General features: G+C 50.1%; 1 protein-coding gene across 3 annotated transcripts; it reads left to right on the top strand.

Annotated features, from left to right (window-relative positions):
• The first annotated feature begins 5,090 nt into the window (after positions 1-5,090).
• CLU (clusterin) lies at positions 5,091-20,597 on the top strand. Of its 3 annotated transcripts, none has more exons than XM_059071691.2 (10): positions 5,103-5,636; positions 6,212-6,453; positions 9,134-9,250; positions 10,568-10,716; positions 12,788-12,958; positions 14,472-14,883; positions 15,940-16,044; positions 18,981-19,210; positions 19,929-20,098; positions 20,351-20,597. In XM_059071691.2, the coding sequence occupies exons 3-10, from the start codon at positions 9,172-9,174 to the stop codon at positions 20,358-20,360; spliced, it is 1,326 nt and encodes a 441-aa protein (XP_058927674.1). In that variant the 5' UTR covers positions 5,103-5,636; positions 6,212-6,453; positions 9,134-9,171; the 3' UTR covers positions 20,361-20,597. The 3 variants fall into 3 exon arrangements, with proteins under 3 accessions (XP_058927673.1, XP_058927674.1, XP_066896060.1); XM_067039959.1 differs by having other exon boundaries at positions 5,105-5,636; positions 6,212-6,340; XM_059071690.2 differs by lacking the exon at positions 6,212-6,453 and having other exon boundaries at positions 5,091-5,636.
• Positions 20,598-21,994: the final 1,397 nt, after the last annotated feature.

The raw sequence follows: 21,994 nt of genomic DNA, 5'->3' as shown, positions 1-21,994 counted from the left end.
AGAATGAGCAAACAATATGAATAAGCAAGTCACAGAAACAGAAACTTTATTTTAAAATGAATAGTTGAAAGTCATAAACAGGCAAAGAGATTAAGGGAGCAAAATGTCATTTTCTCCCACTGGAGTGGCAAAAGTTCAAAAGGACAATATCCGGCCTTATGGACACATAGGAAATGGGTTTTCTCAGAGACAGTGGGCGTAGCTGCTACTTTTTGGGAAAATCATCAGCCAGTATGTATCAACATGAAGACAAAACATTCTCTTTTACCCTACAGTCCCAATTTGAGAATCTCTTATACCAATAAAGGCACCGACATATTAGGATATATGCAGAAGTCTGTTTATTGTGGTACAACTTATAGTGACAGAAAAAGTTGGCATGGGAGAATGGCTGAATAAAATATGTACAGTAGTTACTGAAAAGATCTATCTAAGCATTGACTTGGAGGGCTAGCCATAATATTTTATTAAGTGGAAAAGAGCATGTTGCAAAGCAGCATATATAATCTGATTTTATATTTATTTTAAAGAGAAAAGAAAAATCCCTTATACATTTATATATGTAGTATATATTATGCATATATATATTATACATACACACACATTCTAAATACAAATGTAAATAGACATCCATTGCTTTAGAAGCACAAGATTTAGAGGGGAACTGAAAAAAGACAGGGAGAAAGAAAGAAAGAGAGAGAGAGAGAAGGAAGACTGATTACTCACTGAATATTAACTTTTCTGTCGAACTCTTTGAGTAAAACTAGAGCCACTTGCTTCTGTGTCTTTGTGTACAGCCGGCATACCATAGCCTGCCCCGGGGGGGCAGTATAAACCAATTCGAGGGGCACAGTTGGTTAAAACATAATGTAAAAGTAAGCAGAGAGGGCCTTGGGGGTTCCGGGAACTTCACATCAAATCACATGTAGTGAGAGTCTTGCTCGCTGCCCCCTCAGCTGGCCAACCAAAGCTGGGGGCAGGGGCAAGCAGAGCGAGGGTCTGGTGACCTCACTCTATGAAAAGGAAGTATATTTGAGATAGAATATTTGTTTTCAAATACTTAGAGGGCCATCTTGCAGAGGACCGAGAAAAGATGCAAGGAAGCAGATTTCAACTCAGTGTAAAAACCTGCTAACTAAGAGTCCTTCGACCTCCAGTTTTCTCTTCTATAAAGTGAGACTAATACCACACACTCTAGCAGTGACGTAGAGATGCAGCAGGGATCAGGATGGGGCAAAGTGTAAGCTAGGAATTCACAAACCGGAGAGCGGTGGCCCTCAACGTTGGCTGTGCATTAAAATGACTTGGAGGGTTTAGGAAATCCTGATGCAATCTCAGGCTGCACCCAGATCACTTCAGTCATGACTTCTGGAGGCGGGATTCAGGCATGGTTAATTTGGAAAGTTCCCAGGTAATTATATTGTACAGTTCCATTGAGAATCACTGATCTAAAATAATTATCCGTTGGATTCCAGGTGGTTGTGGAAAAAGTAGATTTGACCTGAGGCAGGTCTGTGGGCCAATTTAAAAAAAACGCCCATTAGTCTAAGAATTGGAGCTAAAGGTAGCGTTGACCAGCACTGCAGTGAGATGCAGTTGGCCCTCCGTATCTGCAGATTCCAAGTCCATGAATTCAACCAACCACGGATTGAACATATTAAAAAAAAAAAAAATCCAGAAAGTTTCAAAGAGCAAAGCTTGAATTTACTGAGATTCTGATAACTATTTACATAGCATTTACAGTGTATTTACAAGTATTTACATACCATTACAGTGTATTACATATTATAAGCAATCTAGAGATGATTGCTTATAATATGTATAAGCAAGAAGTATATGGATGTGAGTAGATTATATGCAATCACTATGCCATTTTCTGTAAGAGACTTTTATGGATGTAGGTAGATTATGTGCAATCACTATGCCATTTTTGTAAGAGACTTGAGCATCCTTGGATTTTGGTCAACAGCATGATGAACAGTGAAGATAGTTTGAGTGATATTTGTCTACTTATAGATCCAGATAAGCAACTCAGGAGAGACTAGCCCCAGATCTTTTCCCAAAGAGATCTTATTTGGGAAGATAAGGGAAACATATCTGATGGAGTGAATGTTTCTGGACTTTAGGTAGGCCCTGAAGAAGCAGTCAGGATGCCTCCGCATCAGCTGTGGGCTACTTTTATCTCATCTGATTTTATTATCCATGACTTTTTATGAGCCCATGATTGACTGAATACACCCAAATAATAATTAGAGCCTGGAGAGTGATTCTTTTTTTTTTTTTTAAAGATTGTTTTATGCCACTAAATTTTGGGGTGGTTTGTTATATAACAATAAACAACTGTATTAGCTGCCCAAGCTTCAAACATGGGAGGCATAACAGGGTACTTACTGCTCTTATCCATTTCTAACTTGTTCCACTTCTATCACCAGTGGTTAAGCTGCCGCCCTGTTGGTGGTGCAGAGCTGGACCTCCGTGGCAGAGGTGGGATGCATAACAGAGGCATCAAATAGCAGGGGAGAGAGGGTGGGCAAAGCATTAAGAGATGAACAGATAAATGTAAAGCTCTTTACTTTCCCCCATCCCCCTCCCCGATGGTCCCCCACTCCAAGAAAAAAATCAAGCCCCAAACCCCAAACCCGACTGCCTAAGTCCATGATGGGAGAAAAATGATTAAACAACAGCCTCTGCCAAAATGATGGTGAATTCTATATGAATCAACCAAGTGACTCAGCAGCTAAATAAAAGCTTATTTTGAGTGTCTGGGCAAGAGAGCAGGTGGTCCCTCTCTGCTCTGTGGTCAGTCCTCACTGGTACTGGCAGGCCCAGGGTTCGAGAGAGGCAAGGTCCGGAAGGCCAGAGGGCTGGGGAAGAATCTTGCACTCAGTGACAAAGCAGACAGCGACAAGCCCGGGGCACCACTGGGAGAAGTGACTAGCTGCCTTCAAATATCTGAAGGGCTAGCAGCCGGGAGATGGATTGGGCTTTCTCTGTGTGGTTCCAGGGGACAGAGCTGGGCTTGGGGTTGTCCCTTGCAGGAGCCAGACTTTGACTCAACAAAGTCTACACACAGCTAACTCTGTAGACAGTTTTACTAGACAATTGCTCCCATGGAGGTAGTGAGCTCCCTGTTGCCAGGGGCATTCAAACAGAGGCAGGATGACCACCTGATGCGAATGTGGCAGCGGTGGCATCAAGTAGTTAAGAATGGGCAGTTAAGAATCAAGTAGTGGAATCTAAAGAAAGGGTACAAATGAACTTACCTACAAAACAGAAATAGAGTTGCAGATGGACAAAACAAACTTATGGTTACCAGGGGGAAAGTGGGGAAGGGGCAAATTGGGAGACTGAGACTGACGTATACACATGACTATATATAAAATAGATAACTAATAAGGACCTACTGTAGAGCACAGGGAACCCTATTCAATACTTTGTAATGGCCTATATGGGAAAAGAATCTTAAAAAGAGTGGATATATGTATATATATAACTTACTGGTTCACTGTGCTGTACACCTGAAACTAACACAACACTGTAAATCAACTATATGCCAAAAAAAACCCCAAACAAACCAGAATCAAGCATTGGGTGAGGGCTGTACCAACTGGCGGTCATGGCTGTGAATCATGTTATTTTCTCCCAATCTCTTCTTCCTCTCCTCCCTTCCCCTACTTCAGCTGACTAAGGCAGATCTCCTTGCCTTGTCCTCCAAAGTCCGATTTTTTTAAAATATAATTATTACAGATTTGTGCCTCCTGTGCCAGATGCTGGGGGAGCTGCAGAATAGAAAAGTTACAAGGAGCGTGCTCAGAGAAACTTCTTCTGCCCTCAGGCACTGATATGATGCTAAGGAAGAGGCAGTAGCCATAGAAAATGTAGCTGTTTCTGATAATTCGACTTTTTAAGGAAGATAAAGTGAAGCCTCAGGGGAGAAATATTGTTCCCAATTGTCGATTGATTTTTTTTTTTTCCTTCTGAGCTGATGATCTTCTCACACTTGGCATTGGCTTGGGTTAGGGTGAAGGGGACCTCAGAGATGATACATTCCAGATTCCTCATTGCCCAGAAGGAAGAAACTGAGCACTGAGGAGTGGGGGTTAAAGTCTTTGGTCCAACCAAGGTCACCCAGAGCCTCCGGACAGAGCTGAGACTGTGGTCAGAATTCCATGCACCCAGCTCAGGTCCTCCCCCCATCCCCCTTTTTTCACAGGTCTAGAAGCACCCTCTGTGCTCCTTCCTGAAAAGGGTGGGGTCCTAGTTGCCCCTGGACCTTGGGAGACAAGGGACTGAGCCTTAGGCTGTATCTCAAAAGTTATGAGCAGGACAGCTCAGGCCCTGGCCATAGAGCTCTCCTCTGAGCCCTTCACCTTGCTGGTTTTCAGTGGGCCAGCAAACCAAACTGCCTATACCTGCCCTGCCCACCCATCTCCCCCAGCCAGTATAAGAACCACCCTCCAGCCCCTGGACCTTTCTCTTGGGGCTCAAACATCCTAGGATCAGAGTGCGTGGCTCTGTTTCTTCCCCAAGAAGTAGCTATGCCTGAGGGGCTTCTCAGTTAGTCCCCTCCCCGCCAGGGTGTGGTGCGACACCTCCTATCCCTCTGCCACATCAAGGCCCCCTGCCAAAAAAGTCCTTTGGCAAGATTCCTCCGGAGCCCGCCGAGGAAACTTGGGGCTGGTGGAGGTCAGTGACTCCCTTGTAAGCAGGACCAGCAGCATAATATGCGCGGCCCGGTGCACAATGAAAACGCACGGCCCCTTGTTCAAAAACTCTTAAGAATTTCAAGACTTGGGCAGTAGCTCCTCAAACCAAGTGTAGGGCGGCAGGATCCTGTGCTCATGAAGCCTGCCCTGCTTGGCTGGGTCCCAGTAGATGGGGAAAACATTTGCTTAACGTCCAGGAGTCAAGGAGCCTGGGCGGCCTTCTAGTTCCCCATATGGATGCTCTGTTCATCCCTAAAAACACATTTCGGTTTCCTCCCGGCCAGCAGGTCTGCCAAAGGACCACCGGGTCAGGTGGTGGTTCGGGCAGCCGGCATTTTGTACTTCCTGTGTTTGGGCACGACATCCCTCTCCATCACACCCACGTTATTTCTGACGCTGTTCTACTTCAATGGAGCCAGAGGAGTGGCGCGTGTTGAATGCGAAAGATTAACATTCAACTGGGCAGCGCAACAGTGACGTTCTATTGGGGACGAAGCACCAGCCAGGGGCGCAGAGCATCCCTCCATCTCTGCGGAGCTGGGCGCCAGCTGTGCACGTTAATTCAGGCTCTGCCCTCCTGGGGGCGCCGTGCCCCAGCTCCGAGTCCCCGGGGACGGGGAGCCGGCCGCGGTGCGCGCCCGCAGCCCAGGGTGTGTCTCCGCCGGAGCCTTTCGCCGTGCTGATACGCGCCCCCGCGCCCCCTGCCGGGTGCTGCACCGGACATCCACCCGCCCGCACCTCCGAACCCCCTCCCGCACCGGCTTCCAGAAAGCTCCCGGTGCTTTCTACCGCATTCTTTGGGCGTGAGTCATGCAGGTTTGCAGCCAGCCCCAAAGTGGGTGTATACGCCGCAGAGCGCTATAAATACGAGCGCCTCACCGTGCTGTGCACGCGGCGTCGCCAGGAGGAGCGCGCGGGCAGCGCTGACCGGTGAGATGTCCCCACCTTTCCTGCCCCTGCTTAGAGCCTGGCCCAGACTGATGAGCGGGCGGGGGGCGGCACCCAGGCGAGGAGAGGACGAGCACTGAGAGTCACAGGGCTGTCAGAGGGGCGCTTTAGATGGAGTCGCGGATCCAGGGAAGGGAGGTGGTCGGAGCCCCATCACCAGACAGCAGAGCCGGGACCGAATTGCTGGCAGACAGGCAAGGGACTCAGGAGGCCCTTTGTTCATCAGCTCCAACCACAATTCTGTGGAGTAAACGGGATAGGTGTAAGGATCCTCCTTTTGTAAAGATGTGGAAATTGACGCTTGGAGGACTGACGCTGTTGCCCGAGGCCAGGCTAGTGAGTGGCAGGGCTGGCCTGCACTTGCAGCCTTCCTGCAGCATCTTCCTTGGAAAGGTACTGTTCTCCAGGGGTGGCTGTCAGCTTGCGCGCATGAGTCATCTTGTTTGCTCTCGAATTCTCTAGTTCTCTGGATTGTGTGTTTATAAGTAATGATGTTTTGATTTAAGTATATGTTGCAACCACTGAAATCCTACTCTTTCTGCTTCCTAATGCACCAGGGTACATCAGAGAAACATCACACAACCTCCATCAGACTTCAGACATCTGATTCAACTGTCTCATTTTATAGATGATAATCTGAAGCCTGGAGAGGTTTAGGACCATCTCCAAAGATAGACAGCAAACAGGTATCAGACCTGGGATTAGAACCCAAGCCTTGACCTTCCAGAATTTCTGGACCTAATGAAAGAAAGAAACTGATTATTTTTATTTTTTTAAGAGTGAAGTTTGGAATTTAAGAGTAAGTACAGATACTATAAAAGGTTGCTCGCGAGTGTTCATGATAATAATAGTGGGAAATTACAGACAATTTAAATGCCCTGCCTCGTGGGATGGCAAAATAAAGTACATCAGAAAAAGGACTCTATTACAAAGCCACAAAAGTGTGCTTTTAGAGAGTATTTGAAGGTAGTGGATGTAAAGGATCCAATTGTATGCAAATGCATAGAAAAGAGGAAATATACCTCAGTGCTAATGTTTGCCTCTCGATGATGTGAATTACAGCTGAATTATTTTCTCATTTTTCTTTTTGGTTGAGTTTTCTGCATTTGGGGAGGAAGTAGGAGAGTAGCTTGGGCTTTGGGCTTTAAACCCTGCAGCTTACTAGCTGCGTGACCATGTCCTCCCCACGGCTTCCTCTGGGGAAAGGAGGGCCTTGGAGTGGCTTGTTCAATCAGAGCAGTTGGCAACCAGGCGCCCTGGCCAGGAGATGGGTGGAGAGGTGAGTCAGTGCAAAGGGAGGGCAGTTTGGCGGCACAGCTGCTGTTCTCCTACTGTCCTTGGACTAGTATCAATATCACCTGCAAGCTTATTAGAAAAGCAGTCTCTGAATCAGAATCAGCATTATAACAAGACTCCCGGGTAATTTGTGGGTACTGATCGCATCGCTAAGGCAAAGCCCACAGTCGGGGAGGGACCACAGGTGACCTTTGTGTACCTGCTTCAGTTCCTCTGTCCCTCTCCCAACACGCCACCTCCTCCCACTTCCCCGGTAGATACTGCCAATGCCCACGATTGATCCTATGTCAATTCTGAAGGCGTCGGAATTTCCTATGATTACATGAGACCCTTGGGTTTACAGAACACATTCCCATCTCTAAGGTCTCTATTAGGTCCATTTTACAGGTGAGGAAACTGAGGCTCAGAGATTTAAGTGACTTGGTGTCAAGGAAAGAACACTGGGCTGGGGTTCGGGAGGGCTGAGTTTTCATCCTGGGGTTGTCACCAGCTTGCTGCAGGCTTTGGGGCCTGCCAGACCCCATCCTGTCTCTGGGTTCGGCCTCCCCTCTGAGGTGGAGGGATTGGGCAGGAGACAGGTCTCTCTCCCAGCTCGGAACTCGATGGCTCCCATGGCCCCCAGGGTCTTGGTGGGAGATCCTGTACTGACCGCTGGGATTCCAGACTTCTCATCCAGAGCTCTTGCCTTTGGCCACCCTGTCTCTCTTTTCCTCAGGACCCAATTCCCTGTCTTCTGGTCCCAACCTATTTCAGAGGCTCGTGTCTGGATTTCTCAGAAGTCTTTGCTATGGGGGGGCCTCTGCTGGAGGGGTGTTTCTCACCAGCTTTCTCTCTCTGGCGTGACAAAGGCTCTGTCCCTGTTTGAGGCGTTTCAGGCTTCAGTGAGCAGCTAGGGCAGAGCCTTGCAGACCTGAAATAGCACCCTGGCTCAGCTGCCCACTCACCATCTCTGGGGAAGGCGGTGACCCGCTCTCTTCTCCCACGCGGCTCGGGAACCACAGCCTGGCTGCCTTACTAATTATGTCTCAGGAGAGACTTGCCTTCTTAATATTCTCCCAAGGGTCCAGATGGGCCTGCTGAGTGGAGAGCAGCTTCTGGATGTGCATCATTTCAGGAAGGGGAGACCCCCTTCCCATTCTCTTAGGGGAAACGGGGAGGTTCAGAGGAGCATTGGGGTGAAGGGCAGTGCAGCGGGAGGGGTTTCTGTTTTGCAACAACTTCAGCTTCTGGGAAAGGGTCCATTGTGTAAGACCAGCTGGTCCAGGGCTCAGGGCAGCTAGCCAGGTGGTGGTGGGAGGACCTTGGCAGACACCCTGCTGTGGGCTTAGAGGGACTGGCTGCGTGAAAGGGACCTGGCAGAGCAGAGTGGCACGTCCTCCCACAGGGACTTTTCCTGGGGAGGTTCCTTGCCCTGCCCCCCCCCCCCCGCCGTTAATCCTTTGGCTTTGCCCCTCTCTCTCTATTCTCTGAAGACAACTGTCCTCCCTGCCTTGCTCTACTCATCCACGCTAGGGATGACAAATGGATTTATTTCCCTGTAGCAACCCAGAGGCTGTCACTGCCTCAGACCCTTGAAAAGCAATTTCAGGAGGTGTTGAGCCTTGGTGGGGCCCGTGCTGTGATTGATTGGTGATGCCTGCTGTGGGCAGGATGGGTGATGCAGACAGCAGGGCGCTGTCTGTGCTCTGGGCTGCAGTCCCCACTTTAGGGGGACGGCAGGGGCCAGATGAGTGACCCAAGAGAGGTGTTTTCAGGGTTTGTTTGATGTGAGCAGGTATCATCAGATGGATGCCCTTTCTGGATGCAGAAAGCACATGTGCCTTTTTTAGGCATGGTCAGCTATTATGGGGGACGAGGAGAAGGAGGAAGAGGAGGAGGAGGGCAGCTTGGACCAGAGCCCAGTGGCTCTGACTCTGGAGTTCTCGTTCCTTCTATATTAAGCTGCTGTCCTGTGGTTCCTCCCCGTACCCGCTTCCTCCACTTCCTTTTGAAGGGGCCCAGTGGCAAGTCTGATACTTTCTTGTCACTTCCGTGGGATAAAAAGTCGTTGATGCCAGCTGAGGGGAGAGTGGAGGGCAAGGCCTCGGCAGGGTTCCTGGGAAGCCGCACAGGCAGCGGGCTGGGGCCGTAACCAGCAGGCTGTCTAGCTGTTACCATGACAGTCCCCTGTTCTCTGCAAACAGAGGCGTGCTAGGATTCCAGAATTGGAGAAGGAGGCAAGATGAAGTCTCTACTGCTGCTAGTGGGCCTGCTGCTGAGCTGGGAGAACGGCAGGGCAATCTCGGACAAAGAGCTCCAGGGTAAGTGACCAGGCGGGCCCTCCTGGCATGCTCCCCTCTGTCAGGGCCCAAGGGCTAAGACCATCTTTGTCCTGTGCGTCGGATCGGGTTTGCTCTGCCCGGGCCCCTCTCTGAGCCCTCTCTCGCCGGCCTAGGCTAGCTGTGGTCAGGTGGGCTTCCAGGCCGTTTCAGGTAGGCCCCAAGCCCTTTCTGGCTCCTGCAGCTCATTCGGCTGTTCCCCTCCCCGTCTGCTCGGTCCGGCCTCCACACCTCTTCCATGAAGCTCCATGAAGCCTGGACCACTGGAGCCGCTGTGGCTTCCCCCTTGAGTTTCCATAGCACTTACTACCTGTATCCACCACCTTTCCACCTAGAAAACCAATGCTCCGGATTCAGGAAAGGCAGAATATCATTCCCTATGAGGGCCTGTCATCCTTCAGAGCCCAGCTGGTGGTTCCCCTCTTCTGCCAGGCCTTTCCTGAAACCTGTCTTTCCTCTGCCCCACTCTTGTCCTATGAGCTGACTGAGTCTCTGGGGTAATCGTTAAAAACCCAAGCGTTGAGCTCAGAGCTGGGTGGAAATCTGGCTCTGCCCTCCCCAGCTGTATAACCCTGGGAAAGTATCTTGATCTCACTGCGATTCTTTATCCTCGATTGTGCAAAGGGGTGAAGACAGTGTCAAGAGTATTAAATAAAATGCACGTGAAGTGTCCAGCTCAGCATCTGGCCCGGGATAAGAACCAGAGAAGCATTGGCTGTTACTTTTGGTACTTTGGTGACATTGTCTCATTGCATTTGTCACACGGTGTGGTGTCTGATCACAGTCTCCTTGAAGGATGGTACTATTAAGTCGCCTCTGTGGCCCTGTCACCTGACACTGCATCGGAACAGCGAAGTTCAGATGTTTGCTTAAACCGCATTGCAGAGAGACGTATCCACAATAACGCTGTTTTATAATTTGATGCTTCAACAGTTACGCTTCCAGGATTTTTCTTTTTTTCTTGAAAAATTTCTTCTGCAGCTGGGTAGGCTAGGCTGCTTCTCCAGAGCACCAGGGTGGACTGGGTTGTCCCTCCTCTGGGGCGTGTTCGCTCCGATGGTTTGCATTTCTGAGCAGCTGGGGGTAATCGATTCTCTGGCCCTGGGTCTACAGTGAGCCCTGGGATGGAACCTGTGTCAGGGCAAAGCTGGGGCCCGAAGGCTGCCTGCCATGGGGATCCCGGCTGTGGCGGCCCCTAGGCCCACTGGCCTTTCTGACCATTCCAGCCGGTTCCAGGGTTATATCCCCAGCACCATCCCTTCCTCTGGCCTCATCTGCCTCCCTGCTCTTTTCTTGCAGAAATGTCCACTGAGGGGAGTAAGTACATTAATAAAGAAATTAAAAATGCTCTCAAGGAGGTGAAACAGATAAAGACCCTAATAGAACAAACCAACGAAGAGCGCAAAGCATTGCTTGGCTCCTTAGAGGAGGCCAAGAAGAAGAAAGAGGTAAGGGAGAGCCTGGTGACCCCCGCCTTGACCCACTGTGCTGGAGGGAGGGAGGGAGGGGCCGTTGCTCTTCCCAGTGCCCTGCCAGGTTACTATGGTGACCCGCAGGCCTTCTCCGGTTGTGTCAGCTGATACTGGGGCTGTGGTTAACAAATAGGGAAGGTTTATTTGCTTTTGAAAGCTTCAAGCAGTGAGATCTTGGATCTGGTTTTGTTACAAGCCTGGCCCAGGGCCTGCCGCCCAGATTCACTTCAGTAGATTTTTCTAAACCCAGACTATGTGCAAGCTCCAAGGCAGGCTTTGGGTAGGGTCTGTCACTGTCACAGGTTAGGAGAGGGATGGCACCCTACCTTCAGGAAGCTTATCTAGTAGGGGCAATACCTTTGGGGGTACAGCAGGCACACGCTGTGTTGCCCAAGTCTCTATGGAGTTCTGGACGACTTCGTAAAGAGACACTTGGGTCCAATGGTGAACATACAAAACTAAAACACTATAATTCAATAAGCAGCTTATTTAAAAAGTCAATAGTGTCCTTCAGGGTCTCCTCAAAGCCTATTCTCATTGCCACCCTACCCCGAATGACAGAGATGCTGAGATGGGGCCCTCTGCCACATTCATGATCCCTAATGCATAGAGTAAAAACATTCTAAAGACTCAGAGAAGTTGTGCGGTAAAGGAAGCACGTGTAACTTCATTTAATCCAAGTGTTTTCCAAATCGAATTGACCGTGGAATCCATGTATTTTTTTCCTGATAGCTTGTAGCACAATTCCATGGAAACCACTTAAGGAAATGTTGGCCTGGGTGCAGCTCTAACTTTCTTTGAAACTTAGTGCCTTTCCTGGCATCAGTATTAGTTCTCGTCACACTATGAGAAACCTAGAGCCCACGTAGAAGTGGCAAGTCTTGTTCTTGAATTTTTGCGCTTCTCATTGGAGTTTGATATTTGACGATCCAGGTTCTATGATAAAGCAGATCAAGTTTGGAAAAAGACTCCATGACTTCTTAGTTGAGGAATATGCGAGCCGGAAAGAAAGGAATTGGGCAGCAGAGTTGACGCCTGTGAATTGACCTAGTAGGAGGCGTGGTGGCCCTTCCGCATCTCGGACGAGGGGGGACAGGGGACACAGAGTAGGAGAAGGTCTCACGTATGCAGATATTCATAGTGTAGCTTTGCTTTGGGGTATGGATGGTCTACTGAATTCTTTGAAGCGTAATGCACTCATTTATCAAGACTTTAATATAGAGAAGCAGAAGTTTTTCCATAACCCTTTTACCTAAGGACAATTCACTTAACATTTGATCTATTTCTTAGTACGTTTTCTCCTCTATACTTTTTGGACAGTGGCTATACTCAAACTCATGAATTTTTAACATGAAAAATGCTTATTATAATACTTAAAACTTGTTACAAACATCCCTCGTAATGCTGTCCTATCTACCTTTTGTAGGTACCACAGTTTCCTTAACTTGTCCCCTAGTTTTGAGCATTGGGGTTGATTCCATTATTTTTGTTGCCACAGATATCTTCAAGCATATGGATTTTTCCTTTATTGCAGGAATTCCTTGGGATAGATTCTTGTAGAATTACTGGATCAAATGTCACGGTCATCTTGGAGAGTTCTGGTAGTAGTGGTGACTTTAATTTCGGAAGCTTACCTATTCCTGTGGCATGCCGGGGGCCATGGTTGCAATAGAGAACTAAGATTCAGGGAAGCTTTGAAAGATGACATTTAAATTCCAGAAGCTGAGACTAGAAAGTGGGGTACCGGCGAGAGGGAAGTCCTGGGGTAGCAACTGTAAGTGCAGCGTCAGAGAGAGGAGCTGTCCAGATGGGCTCTAATGGCTGGAAAGGACGAAGGAGCAGTTGGATCTTGAAGACGAGAGGACGTTTAGAGCCGGGTGGGGAGGGAATTCCAGGTGGGCAGATGCGCGAACACGTGAGCCAGAGCAGGGGTGGGAATAAGCACCCCAGGTGGACAGGTTGGGCCCGCGGACCAGCACCACGGCGCCTGCCCGGGGAAGGGGAAGCCGTGGTTTCTGTTGCTAACCCAGCCTGGGTCCTCCTGTAGGATGCCCTGAACGACACCAAGGATTCTGAAACAAAGCTGAAGGCGTCCCAGGGGGTGTGCAATGAGACCATGACGGCCCTCTGGGAGGAGTGTAAGCCTTGCCTGAAACAGACCTGCATGAAGTTCTACGCGCGCGTCTGCAGAAGCGGCTCGGGACTGGTCGGCCAACAGGTGACAAGGGGCCCCGCTTCTTCAGCATAGCCTGGGCTCTGGTTGGGCAGTGAGGAGAACTGAATATGCTTCTTTGATTCTGCACCCAATTCCAAGTGTGGGGATTTCCCCATCAAGCGTTTCTCCCGCACCGGCTGGGTGTCCTGCAGTTGAACTCAGCTCAGACCCTGTCTACCCAGAGACAGCATCCTACCCCACAGGTTCAGGGCTCAGTCCCACAGGACGCCTCCCCATCGCCACCCCCAACTTCAGCCGCTGATCCCAAGTCCAGGTGGTCACCTGTGTTTCTGACTGACTGGCTGTAGATTAGAGATTCCCATGACTGCCTCCTTGGGTTCAATTAATTTGCTAGAGGAGCTCATAGAACTCGGAGAAACATTTTACATACTAGATTATTGGTGTGTTATAAAAGGATATAACTCAGAAACAGCCCGATGGAAGAGATGCCCATGGGGAGGGATGGGGAAAGGACAGGGAACTTCCATGCCCTCTTTGAGTTCAACAGTCTCCTGCATCTCATTGGCACGTGTGTTCATCAACCCAGAAGCTCCCCAAGCCCATCCTTTTGGGTTTAATGGAGGCATCATTACAAAGGTACGATTGATTAAATCATTGACCATTGGTCATTGATTCAAGGCCCAGCCCCTCTCCCCTCCGTGGAAATCAGAGGGTGGGGCTGAAAGTTCCAACCCTCTAATCCTAGGGTTGGCTCCCCTGGCGACCAGCCCCCATCCCTAGGTGCTTTCCGAAAAGTCACCTCACTAATATAACAAAAGACACCTTTATTGCTCTTATCACAGGAAATTCCAAGGGCTTTAGGATCTCTTTGTCAACGACCAGACCAAATATATATTTCTTATTATAAATCGCAATATCACAAGCTTCATTTCACATGCCGGATGCAATTGATTAGTTTTGGCTGCATTTGGGCCCAGAGCGCTGTGATCAATTGGTAATGTCTGCTATGAGTGCAGTAATGTGGAGTCATGAAAAGCACCTGTGCCGGGTATTTGCCATCTTCGAAGACTCTCATTCAGCAATTATTAGCTGCCTAACGTAACAAATGGCTCCACGGTATGGCAGAGCCCTGCATCCACTTAAACAGAATGAATTAAGAATTATTAGTACCCTGTTATTGATCCTCTCTCCCCTGCGGGCCTTGCTCAGCTAGGGCTCGTGAATTTTGCCCTTTCCAGGAGTCCCATCAGTTGGCCCTTGGCTGAGCGGGCTTGGGGATCATCACCAGTGGCCAAAGAGGACAGCAGACTAGTCTCATGTGATGGGGCCTTGTGACTCTCTCGGCCTCGCAGGTCTTCCTAAACTCTTCCCCTCGGGGTTGGTAGAATGGAAGCGCACTGACCTGGACAGCGCAGAGATGGGGAGCCAGTCCCAGCCTGGCCGCCTGCCGCCTGCTGTGACTCTGAGTTGCCTCGGGTGCAGCCAGGAGGGGCCGGGCCTGGCCCGTCTTGACAAGGGGGAAGCATCCCTGACTGTCCCCTGTCTCCTGTCGCAGCTCGAGGAGTTCCTGAACCAGAGCACCCCCTTCTACTTGTGGATCAACGGTGACCGCATCGACTCCCTGCTGGAGAACGACCGGCAGCAGGGCCACGTGATGGACGTCATGGAGGACAGCTTCAACCGCGCATCCAACATCATGGACGAGCTCTTCCAGGACCGGTTCTTTCCCCGGAAGTTCCAGGACACTCAGTACTACTCGCCCTTCGGCTCGTTCCCAAGGGGATCGCTCTTCTTCAGTCCCAAGTCCCGCTTCGCCCGGAATGTCATGCCTTTCCCCTTGTTGGAACCCCTGAACTTCCATGACATGTTTCAGCCCTTCTTTGACATGATCCACGAGGCCCAGCAGGCCATGGATGCCCACATGCAGAGAACTCCCTACCACTTCCCGATGGCGGAATTCCCAGGAGGTTAGAAGGATGGGCTGGGAACTCACAGTTCATTGAGATGCTAACCCTTTAGATGCTGAGAACTGTGGCCGGGGCTTGGCATGTGTCATCTGAATTCCGCCCCCAGAAACCCGGGGAGGGTGCTCTCATCCCGGTTTGATGGGGAGAAAACTATGACAGGATGGTCAAGGAGCATGTCCAAGGGTTCACAGCTGATAAAGTGGGAGCCGGTCAGATCTAGCCCTGCAGGATTCGGAATCTGTGTTCTTTCGAGCGTACCAAGCTCCTTCCGGCAGCTGGAGGGCATGACATTGACTATTTCCTCTAGAGAACTAGACCCCTTTGTCTTGGGAACTCAGGTGGCTTTATGTGGATGCCATGCATATATTGGCAACAAATTATATAATCAGCTCAGGGTACAGTTAAGAAAGCTGTTTGTGGCTGTAACATTAGGGTCTGGTAGAGAATGGGCACACAATGAATATATTTTGCATGAAGAAACCCTAACATGGACACGAGAAGCCAAAACTTTCAGAAGTGATTTCCTTCATTGAACCAATAGACACTTGTTGGCCAACCCCATCTCCTAAATGCTGCAGTTTGACCAGCACTGGGCTGTGGCTTGAAACGGATTGGAAACACAGGAGGGTATTGAATTGAACAAGGAGTTTACTGCATATCCATAATGGGGGGCTCCCTGTGTTATAAGGAGGTTCTAAGATGGATCCTATTCCTGCCTTCAAGGCGCTTGCTGTCTGGCCCGAGGAGAGAAACGAGCCAGAAGGAATGCAGAGCAGCACGGGTTATAATGCCACGAGCAGGCAGGAGACGTGCCCGCAGGTGGGGATGGTGGGGGAGGGGGCCGAACCCCGCTCAGGGGGCCTTGGGGACCACCTCCTGGTCCCGCTGCAGGGAGCTCCGATCCAAACCTGTGTCTGCAGGCAAACAACCAGAGTCCAACCTGCTCTGGCCCCAGAACCATGTCAAAGGGCCAGACGGTAGTGTGAAAGGGCTCTGGGAGATCGCGGTGGCCCATCTCTGCGTCGCTCTGTGTGACTTTCCCTCGTGTGTCTCCAGAAAACAGCAGTGACCGCACCGTGTGCAAGGAAATCCGCCACAACTCCACGGGATGCCTGAAGATGAAGGACCAGTGTGAAAAGTGCCAGGAGATCTTGTCCTTGGGTGAGTCGGGGGGGGGCCCCGTGGTCTCCTGTGTCCTCGGGTCTCCAGCACCTCACTAGGGCTGCTTTTATGGGCTCAGACAGATGGGAGCTCAAACGCCAGCTCTGCTGCCTTCCAGCTGTGACTCTGCGTGGGGGAGTCCTTTGCCCGGCTCTGCTTGGGTTCCCCATCTGGGGTCGCGGGTTAAGATGAGGGGCTGTCCCTGAAGTCGGGAGACAGAATACAAGGTGCTGACCACATGATCCAGCTCACGGTTAACAGGCCGACGGTGGCAGGAGCTGCCGTGCTTTTCTAAAGAGCTGTCATCCTTTGACCTCCCTCAGTTAGTCTGTTTCCAAGGGCCAAAGCTAGTAGACGTCCTCATGTTTTGCTGCAGACCGAGTTTCGGCAGTGTGGATTCTGTTAAACAGACTCTTCCCATGTGTTTGTTACTAAACCCTCTTGTAAACACTTTACAAACATTGACTCTTTTCCCTGGAATAACCGGGGTGGCTGCAGTTACCATCCCTGTCTTACAGAGGAGGAAACTCAGTCCGAGAAGGTTTGGTGACCTGCCCAAGATTACACAAGGCCCTGGGGGCGTTTGTGATGTGTTCCCAACCGGTGCTGGTGTGTTCTCTACCCTGAACACGTGGGTCTCTCCTCGTGGTACCCTAGCTTCCCGGCAACTTTACCTTTGGTAGGCTGGTCCCTGAGACAGAGGAAATACCTCCCTTCCGCTGTCTCCTTCGGTTTTATCAGGGGGACTAAACTCTGCTTAACTTGGAAATAACACCTGTAAAAGCGGCGAAACACTTCCTGGCCCACAACAGTCTATGCTCGGAAAAAGTTAATTGTTTCCCTTGTACCGAGCGGAGCGATCTTGCGGCTTTGCTCTTACTTAATACTTTTTGGGTTTGCCCGGGCAGGCCTTCAGAGTCTAGTTAAATATTCCTAGTCTCATTGCTGTGATTTTAGAAGCTACCGCAAAAGAAATACAAGTGCCGTAAGAGGCTGATCTATGAAGAAGCGAGAGGTGAGTACACAACCTCCTGGGTTTATCCCATAAAATACCACGATTAGAAGAGTGTAAATCACACCATGAGAAAGTCACGTTAGGGCCAGAAGAAGAGACCTACAGATGCCCAAGCTCAGGTGGGCACCCCTGGCACTGATCTTAATGTTCACGGATCACAGCTTCCTGAAACAGTGGTTTTCTTTTCTACATTGAGGAAGACTTATGACCTCTTCTCTAAGGTGCTTGCAGCCATTTGAGCATGTGCTGCCCGGGACCTCCAGACTGGAATTTCGCAACTTTGGTACTACTTTGGCACTTGGGACCAGATCTTTCTTTGTGGCGGGCTGTCCTGTGCACTGTGGGATGTTTAGCAGCATCCCTGGCCTCTACCCACTGGAGGCCAGTAGCCTCCCACCCTCACCCCAGTTGTGACACCAGAAAGGTTTTCAGACCTTGTCAGATATCCCTGGGGACAGCACCGCCCCAGGTGAGAGCCACTGCTCTAGACTGTTACCCAGTTCTCAATGACTGTCCTTATTTCCAATGATTCCCTGGTAAGAAGGGTTAAGTTTCGCCATTATATATCTTTTTCAACCCAGTTTAGTGTTAATAATCCTATGTCTTGCCCCACCTGACATTTTATTTTATTTTAATAGAAATCATTACAGCCACCGTGGTGAAGTGTGCCAAGAACTCCTCCTTTCCCCAGACTTGCTTGGGTTTGATGTGCTCTTTGGGGGATATTTTTCAAAAATCAAGGGAGAGAAAACCAGTAGTTTTTAGAGAGAGAGAGAGCGGGTGGTTTCCAGCTCTTATCCACCTGACAACCTGCAGTGGTGACCAAAAGCAATGAACTTCTGTGCTCTCTGGTGAGCCTGGCGACCAGCCGTGGTGGACAGGTGGGCAAGCCTGGGTGCCCGACCCCAGGCTACTGTGCTCTGTGGCCCGAGGGTCCTGACCGGCTCTTCTGCTACCCAGGCTCTTGGGGCCAGAATTTCCAGCTCCAAAGATATAGGCAAGCTTGGAGAATTTTCCAGAGCCACAGACTCAGAGTAGGAAGAGCCCAAGTTTAGGAGTTAAAGCCCGGGGTTCAGCATCCTGCCCTCGCAAATCGTTCATCCTGTGACTTTAGGCAAATGATCTACCCCTCTGGTCCCCAGTTTCATTCTTGACAATACTGAACGTCAGAATACATCTGACTATTAGAGATCACGGCTATCCAGAGCACTTGGTGGTGCCTGGTACCTAGCAGGTACCGTGCAAATGGCAGCTACAAGTAACATCCACCGTTTCCTGAAATGAAGAATGGAGGGAGGAGGGCAGTGAGGTCCGAGCCTATGGAGGCCTGAGGTCCGCGCTTCTTGAGGTGCGGCCAGTACCCCTCACTGCTGGTCCCTGAGGACACAGGGTCTCGCACCCAGAGAGAAATCAGAGATGTGTCACTGAGACACTTTAGTTCAGCTGACATTGTCTCCCAGAGCAAGACTCTCTCAGTGAAGGACGCGCGTGCTGATTTACACGCGGGGCGAGCCGTCTGTTTTGTCTTGGGCTGCTAGCGGACGCTTGGTGGACTGGAGCTTGGAGTAGCTCTGCCTTAGGTCCTGGCTGCGTGAACTGGTTGCTATTTGTTTTCATCCCCTTTTTTTTTTTTTTTTTTTTTGCGATACGCGGGCTTCTCACTGTTGTGGCCTCTCCCGTTGGGGAGCGCAGGCTCCGGACGCGCAGGCTCAGCGGCCATGGCTCACGGGCCCAGCCGCTCCGCGGCACGTGGGATCCTCCCGGACCGGGGCACGAACCCGCGTCCCCTGCATCGGCAGGCGGACTCTCAACCACTGCGCCACCAGGGAAGCCCTGTTTTCATCCCTTTTTAGCTCTCCCTTCACGTTTCTGTCATTTGTCTTTTTTTTTTTTTTTTTTTTTTTTTTTAATCTCCGGGCAGACTGTCCAGCCAGCGACTCCTCTCAGATGCAGCTGCGCCAGCAGCTGAACGTGTCCCTGCAGCTGGCGGAGAAGTTCAGCAAGCTCTACGACCAGCTGCTCCAGTCCTACCAGCAGAAGATGCTGAACACGTCCTCGCTGCTGAAGCAGCTGAACGAGCAGTTCACCTGGGTGTCCCAGCTGGCCAACCTCACGCACAGCGACAGCCAGCATTATCTCCAGGTCTCCACGGTGAGTCTGTCCTGGCCGCACGCTGGAGCTGGGCTCAAGGTGTTGCCTGGAGCTCATGTGATCCTCCCCCAGGGCTGAAACGGGGTGAAGATGTTCAAGAGGGCATGTCTGCTTTTCACTGAGCACTTGTCGAATGGCAGGAAACAGAAACCTCAGGTCCAGTGGTGCATGGAGACCTCATCACTCAGTGAGGTGGAACGTCATGAACCCATTTGGCAGATGAGGAAACTGAGAGGTTCAACAGCTAACCCAGGGTCTCCTATCTGCAGGGTGATCACCTGGGTGTTTGTTTGAACCTGTGTGCCTGGCTGCAGAGCTAGTGCTCTTTCCGGGGAGCTGCCTTGCTGCCCTGTCCTGCCGAGGATGGCTCATGAATTGGCCCGTCGTTCTCCTCCAGTGATAAGAAGCTTCCCTCTAGCGCTGGGAACCTTTTCTTTTTCTTTCCCTGATTCCTCTCCTACCACCGCGTGGCCGGTGGCTCCTCAAAGGAAACATGTTTTACTCGGTGGGGCTCCCCCGGGTTGGTCCTTCGTGAATAACATTTACACCCACAAACGAGGGTCTCTGAATTTGGGCATTTCTGTTCACCAAGTTGCATAGATGTCGAAGTCAGTAAAAAGCAAAGGGGTCAGCTGGTCTGAATTAAGCCTGACTTCAGGTGCCAAATGAGTCCGTGCTGACTGTTGTTTCCGCCCCCTCATGACTTCTCTCCTTTTAGGTGAATTCCCACAGCTCTGACCCCAGCGTTCCCTCTGGCCTCACTAAGGTGGTTGTGAAGCTCTTTGATTCCTACCCCCTCACTGTGACGGTCCCACAAGAAGTCTCCAATCCTAAGTTTATGGAGACTGTGGCAGAGAAAGCGCTACAACAGTACCGCCAGAAGAGCCGGTGAGTGTGCGGGCCTCACCTGCGGTCCCTCTGGGCCCGTCAGGTCCCTGGGGCCTGAGAAAAGGGCAGAGGACCTGGCCTGGGAATCGCTGCTCCTGCGGCCACAGCACAGGCAGGAAGCCATGAGGTTACTGGGAGTTTTCTCCTTCCTTTGGAGGATGTTTTTTTCCAGGTTGATAAGAACTGGCGTGTTGGTTGCTGCCTCTCGGTGAACATCAGGCCTCACCTTCCCCTCCCCGCCTTCTTTTTCAGGGAGGAGTGAGACCTGAACGTTGCTTTTCCAGGTAGGGGGGTGTCTGCGTCCAGCTGCCCCCACGACGAGCCACAGTCCCCTCTAGAGAGCTCTGCACCTCACCAGCCGACCAGGCCCTGGGCTTGAGGCCCTCCTGACTGCACCCAGCTTCTCCCTCTGGATTTGCACTGTAATGCCTGCATTTGCTGATCACGGGAAGAACTTCCCCGCATGCCACTAACTCAATAAACCACCTTGTAATCTGAATGCTCTGCTGTGTCCTCTTTATGCTATTTTTGTTTTGTTTTGTTTTGTTTTAATCTCCCACACACCTTCATTTGGGTGTGGAAGAAAAAAGGAGAAAAGAAATAGCAATGGCTAAGATGGTATATTCTCATACAGTTGAGAATAAAAGGAGTGGGACAGTGAAGTTGACCCAGTTCAAAGATTTCTTGCTTTTAGGAAGAGAGATAGATGTTCCCTTTAGCCAGCTAAAATACATTTCTGAAAAATGAATCTTTTCCATTCTGTTATAAAGCAGATACATATTCTGATGGGGGGGGCGGTGATACCCTGAAGGAATACATTGAAAATTAGGGTGCAGAAGGGTTTAAAAATAAGGCATACCAGTTATTTCCATACATAATTGATATTTTCCTTATGGAAAAAGTAGTCCCCCACCAAAACAAAATGAGGTAATTTTCTTTTAGTTGTAAGAGCCTAGAATCCCTGAGGCACCTTCTTGACTGTGGCATCGATTGGCCACTGTCTGTCTATACAACCTTTGTATCTTTCCCTCAACCCCAGGAATTTCTCCTCTGCCTGGGTTTCTCGTGATGACTATTACTCTGAAACATAGCTGGCCTGCAGGACCCTAGGTTGCCAGCAGGTGGCAGTGACTAACCGCGGTACTTCACATTAAGGAGCCTCTCCATGTATGAAGCTTCTCTACAGAATTCTGCTCGTCAAATGGAAATAAAAGCCACCTGGATGCATCCCCAGTTGGCAGCAAAGTCCACATGTAAATTAAAAGCTTAAAATATTCTTAGTTTGCCATTCCTTGCTTCTCCTTTCTAAGTTATCAATAACCCTGCCACACAAGCAACAAATTCTATGGCTTAGTATATGTGCACAGAAGCTAGTACTTCAGTATTGCTATCAAGGAAGTTCAGAGTAAAGTTAGGGTGATTCACTTAAAGATATACCATAACCTTAATTAGGGTTATGGTTCAGAAGGCATTTGTAAAATGACCATAATTGTAAATTATATATTACATAATAGTCACAGCTTATGTTTCAAAAATTATTTTCTGTTTTCCATTATGTTGCTGGAGGCAGGCAGTCACTACACCAAGTTGTCGCTTCTTTTCATGCAACCTCCTTTAAACTCTCCTAGACCTGCCCCTGAAAATTCAGAGGCTAAAGCTGACTCAGCTTCACTGGGACCCCCTTTCCCCACCCTCTTCCTTCTTTGCACAGTGGCCTGGTTTGAGGGTCTGTGGACGTCCCTCCATCCCCAACAGAAGTTCCAGCCTGAGGCCCGAGAAAGTTCGAGGCAGGAAATGAGATGTTGGTTTCTGGCTTCTGGGATCCTTGCAGCGCAATGGGAGCAGGGCTTGATGTTCTGAGAAGAGAGGGCTTATCCTCTGCCTGGCAAGGGGAGT

This window comes from Kogia breviceps, chromosome 8, assembly GCF_026419965.1.
Source record: "Kogia breviceps isolate mKogBre1 chromosome 8, mKogBre1 haplotype 1, whole genome shotgun sequence".
NCBI lineage: Eukaryota > Metazoa > Chordata > Mammalia > Artiodactyla > Physeteridae > Kogia > Kogia breviceps.
This window is presented reverse-complemented; position numbering and strand designations above follow the sequence as displayed.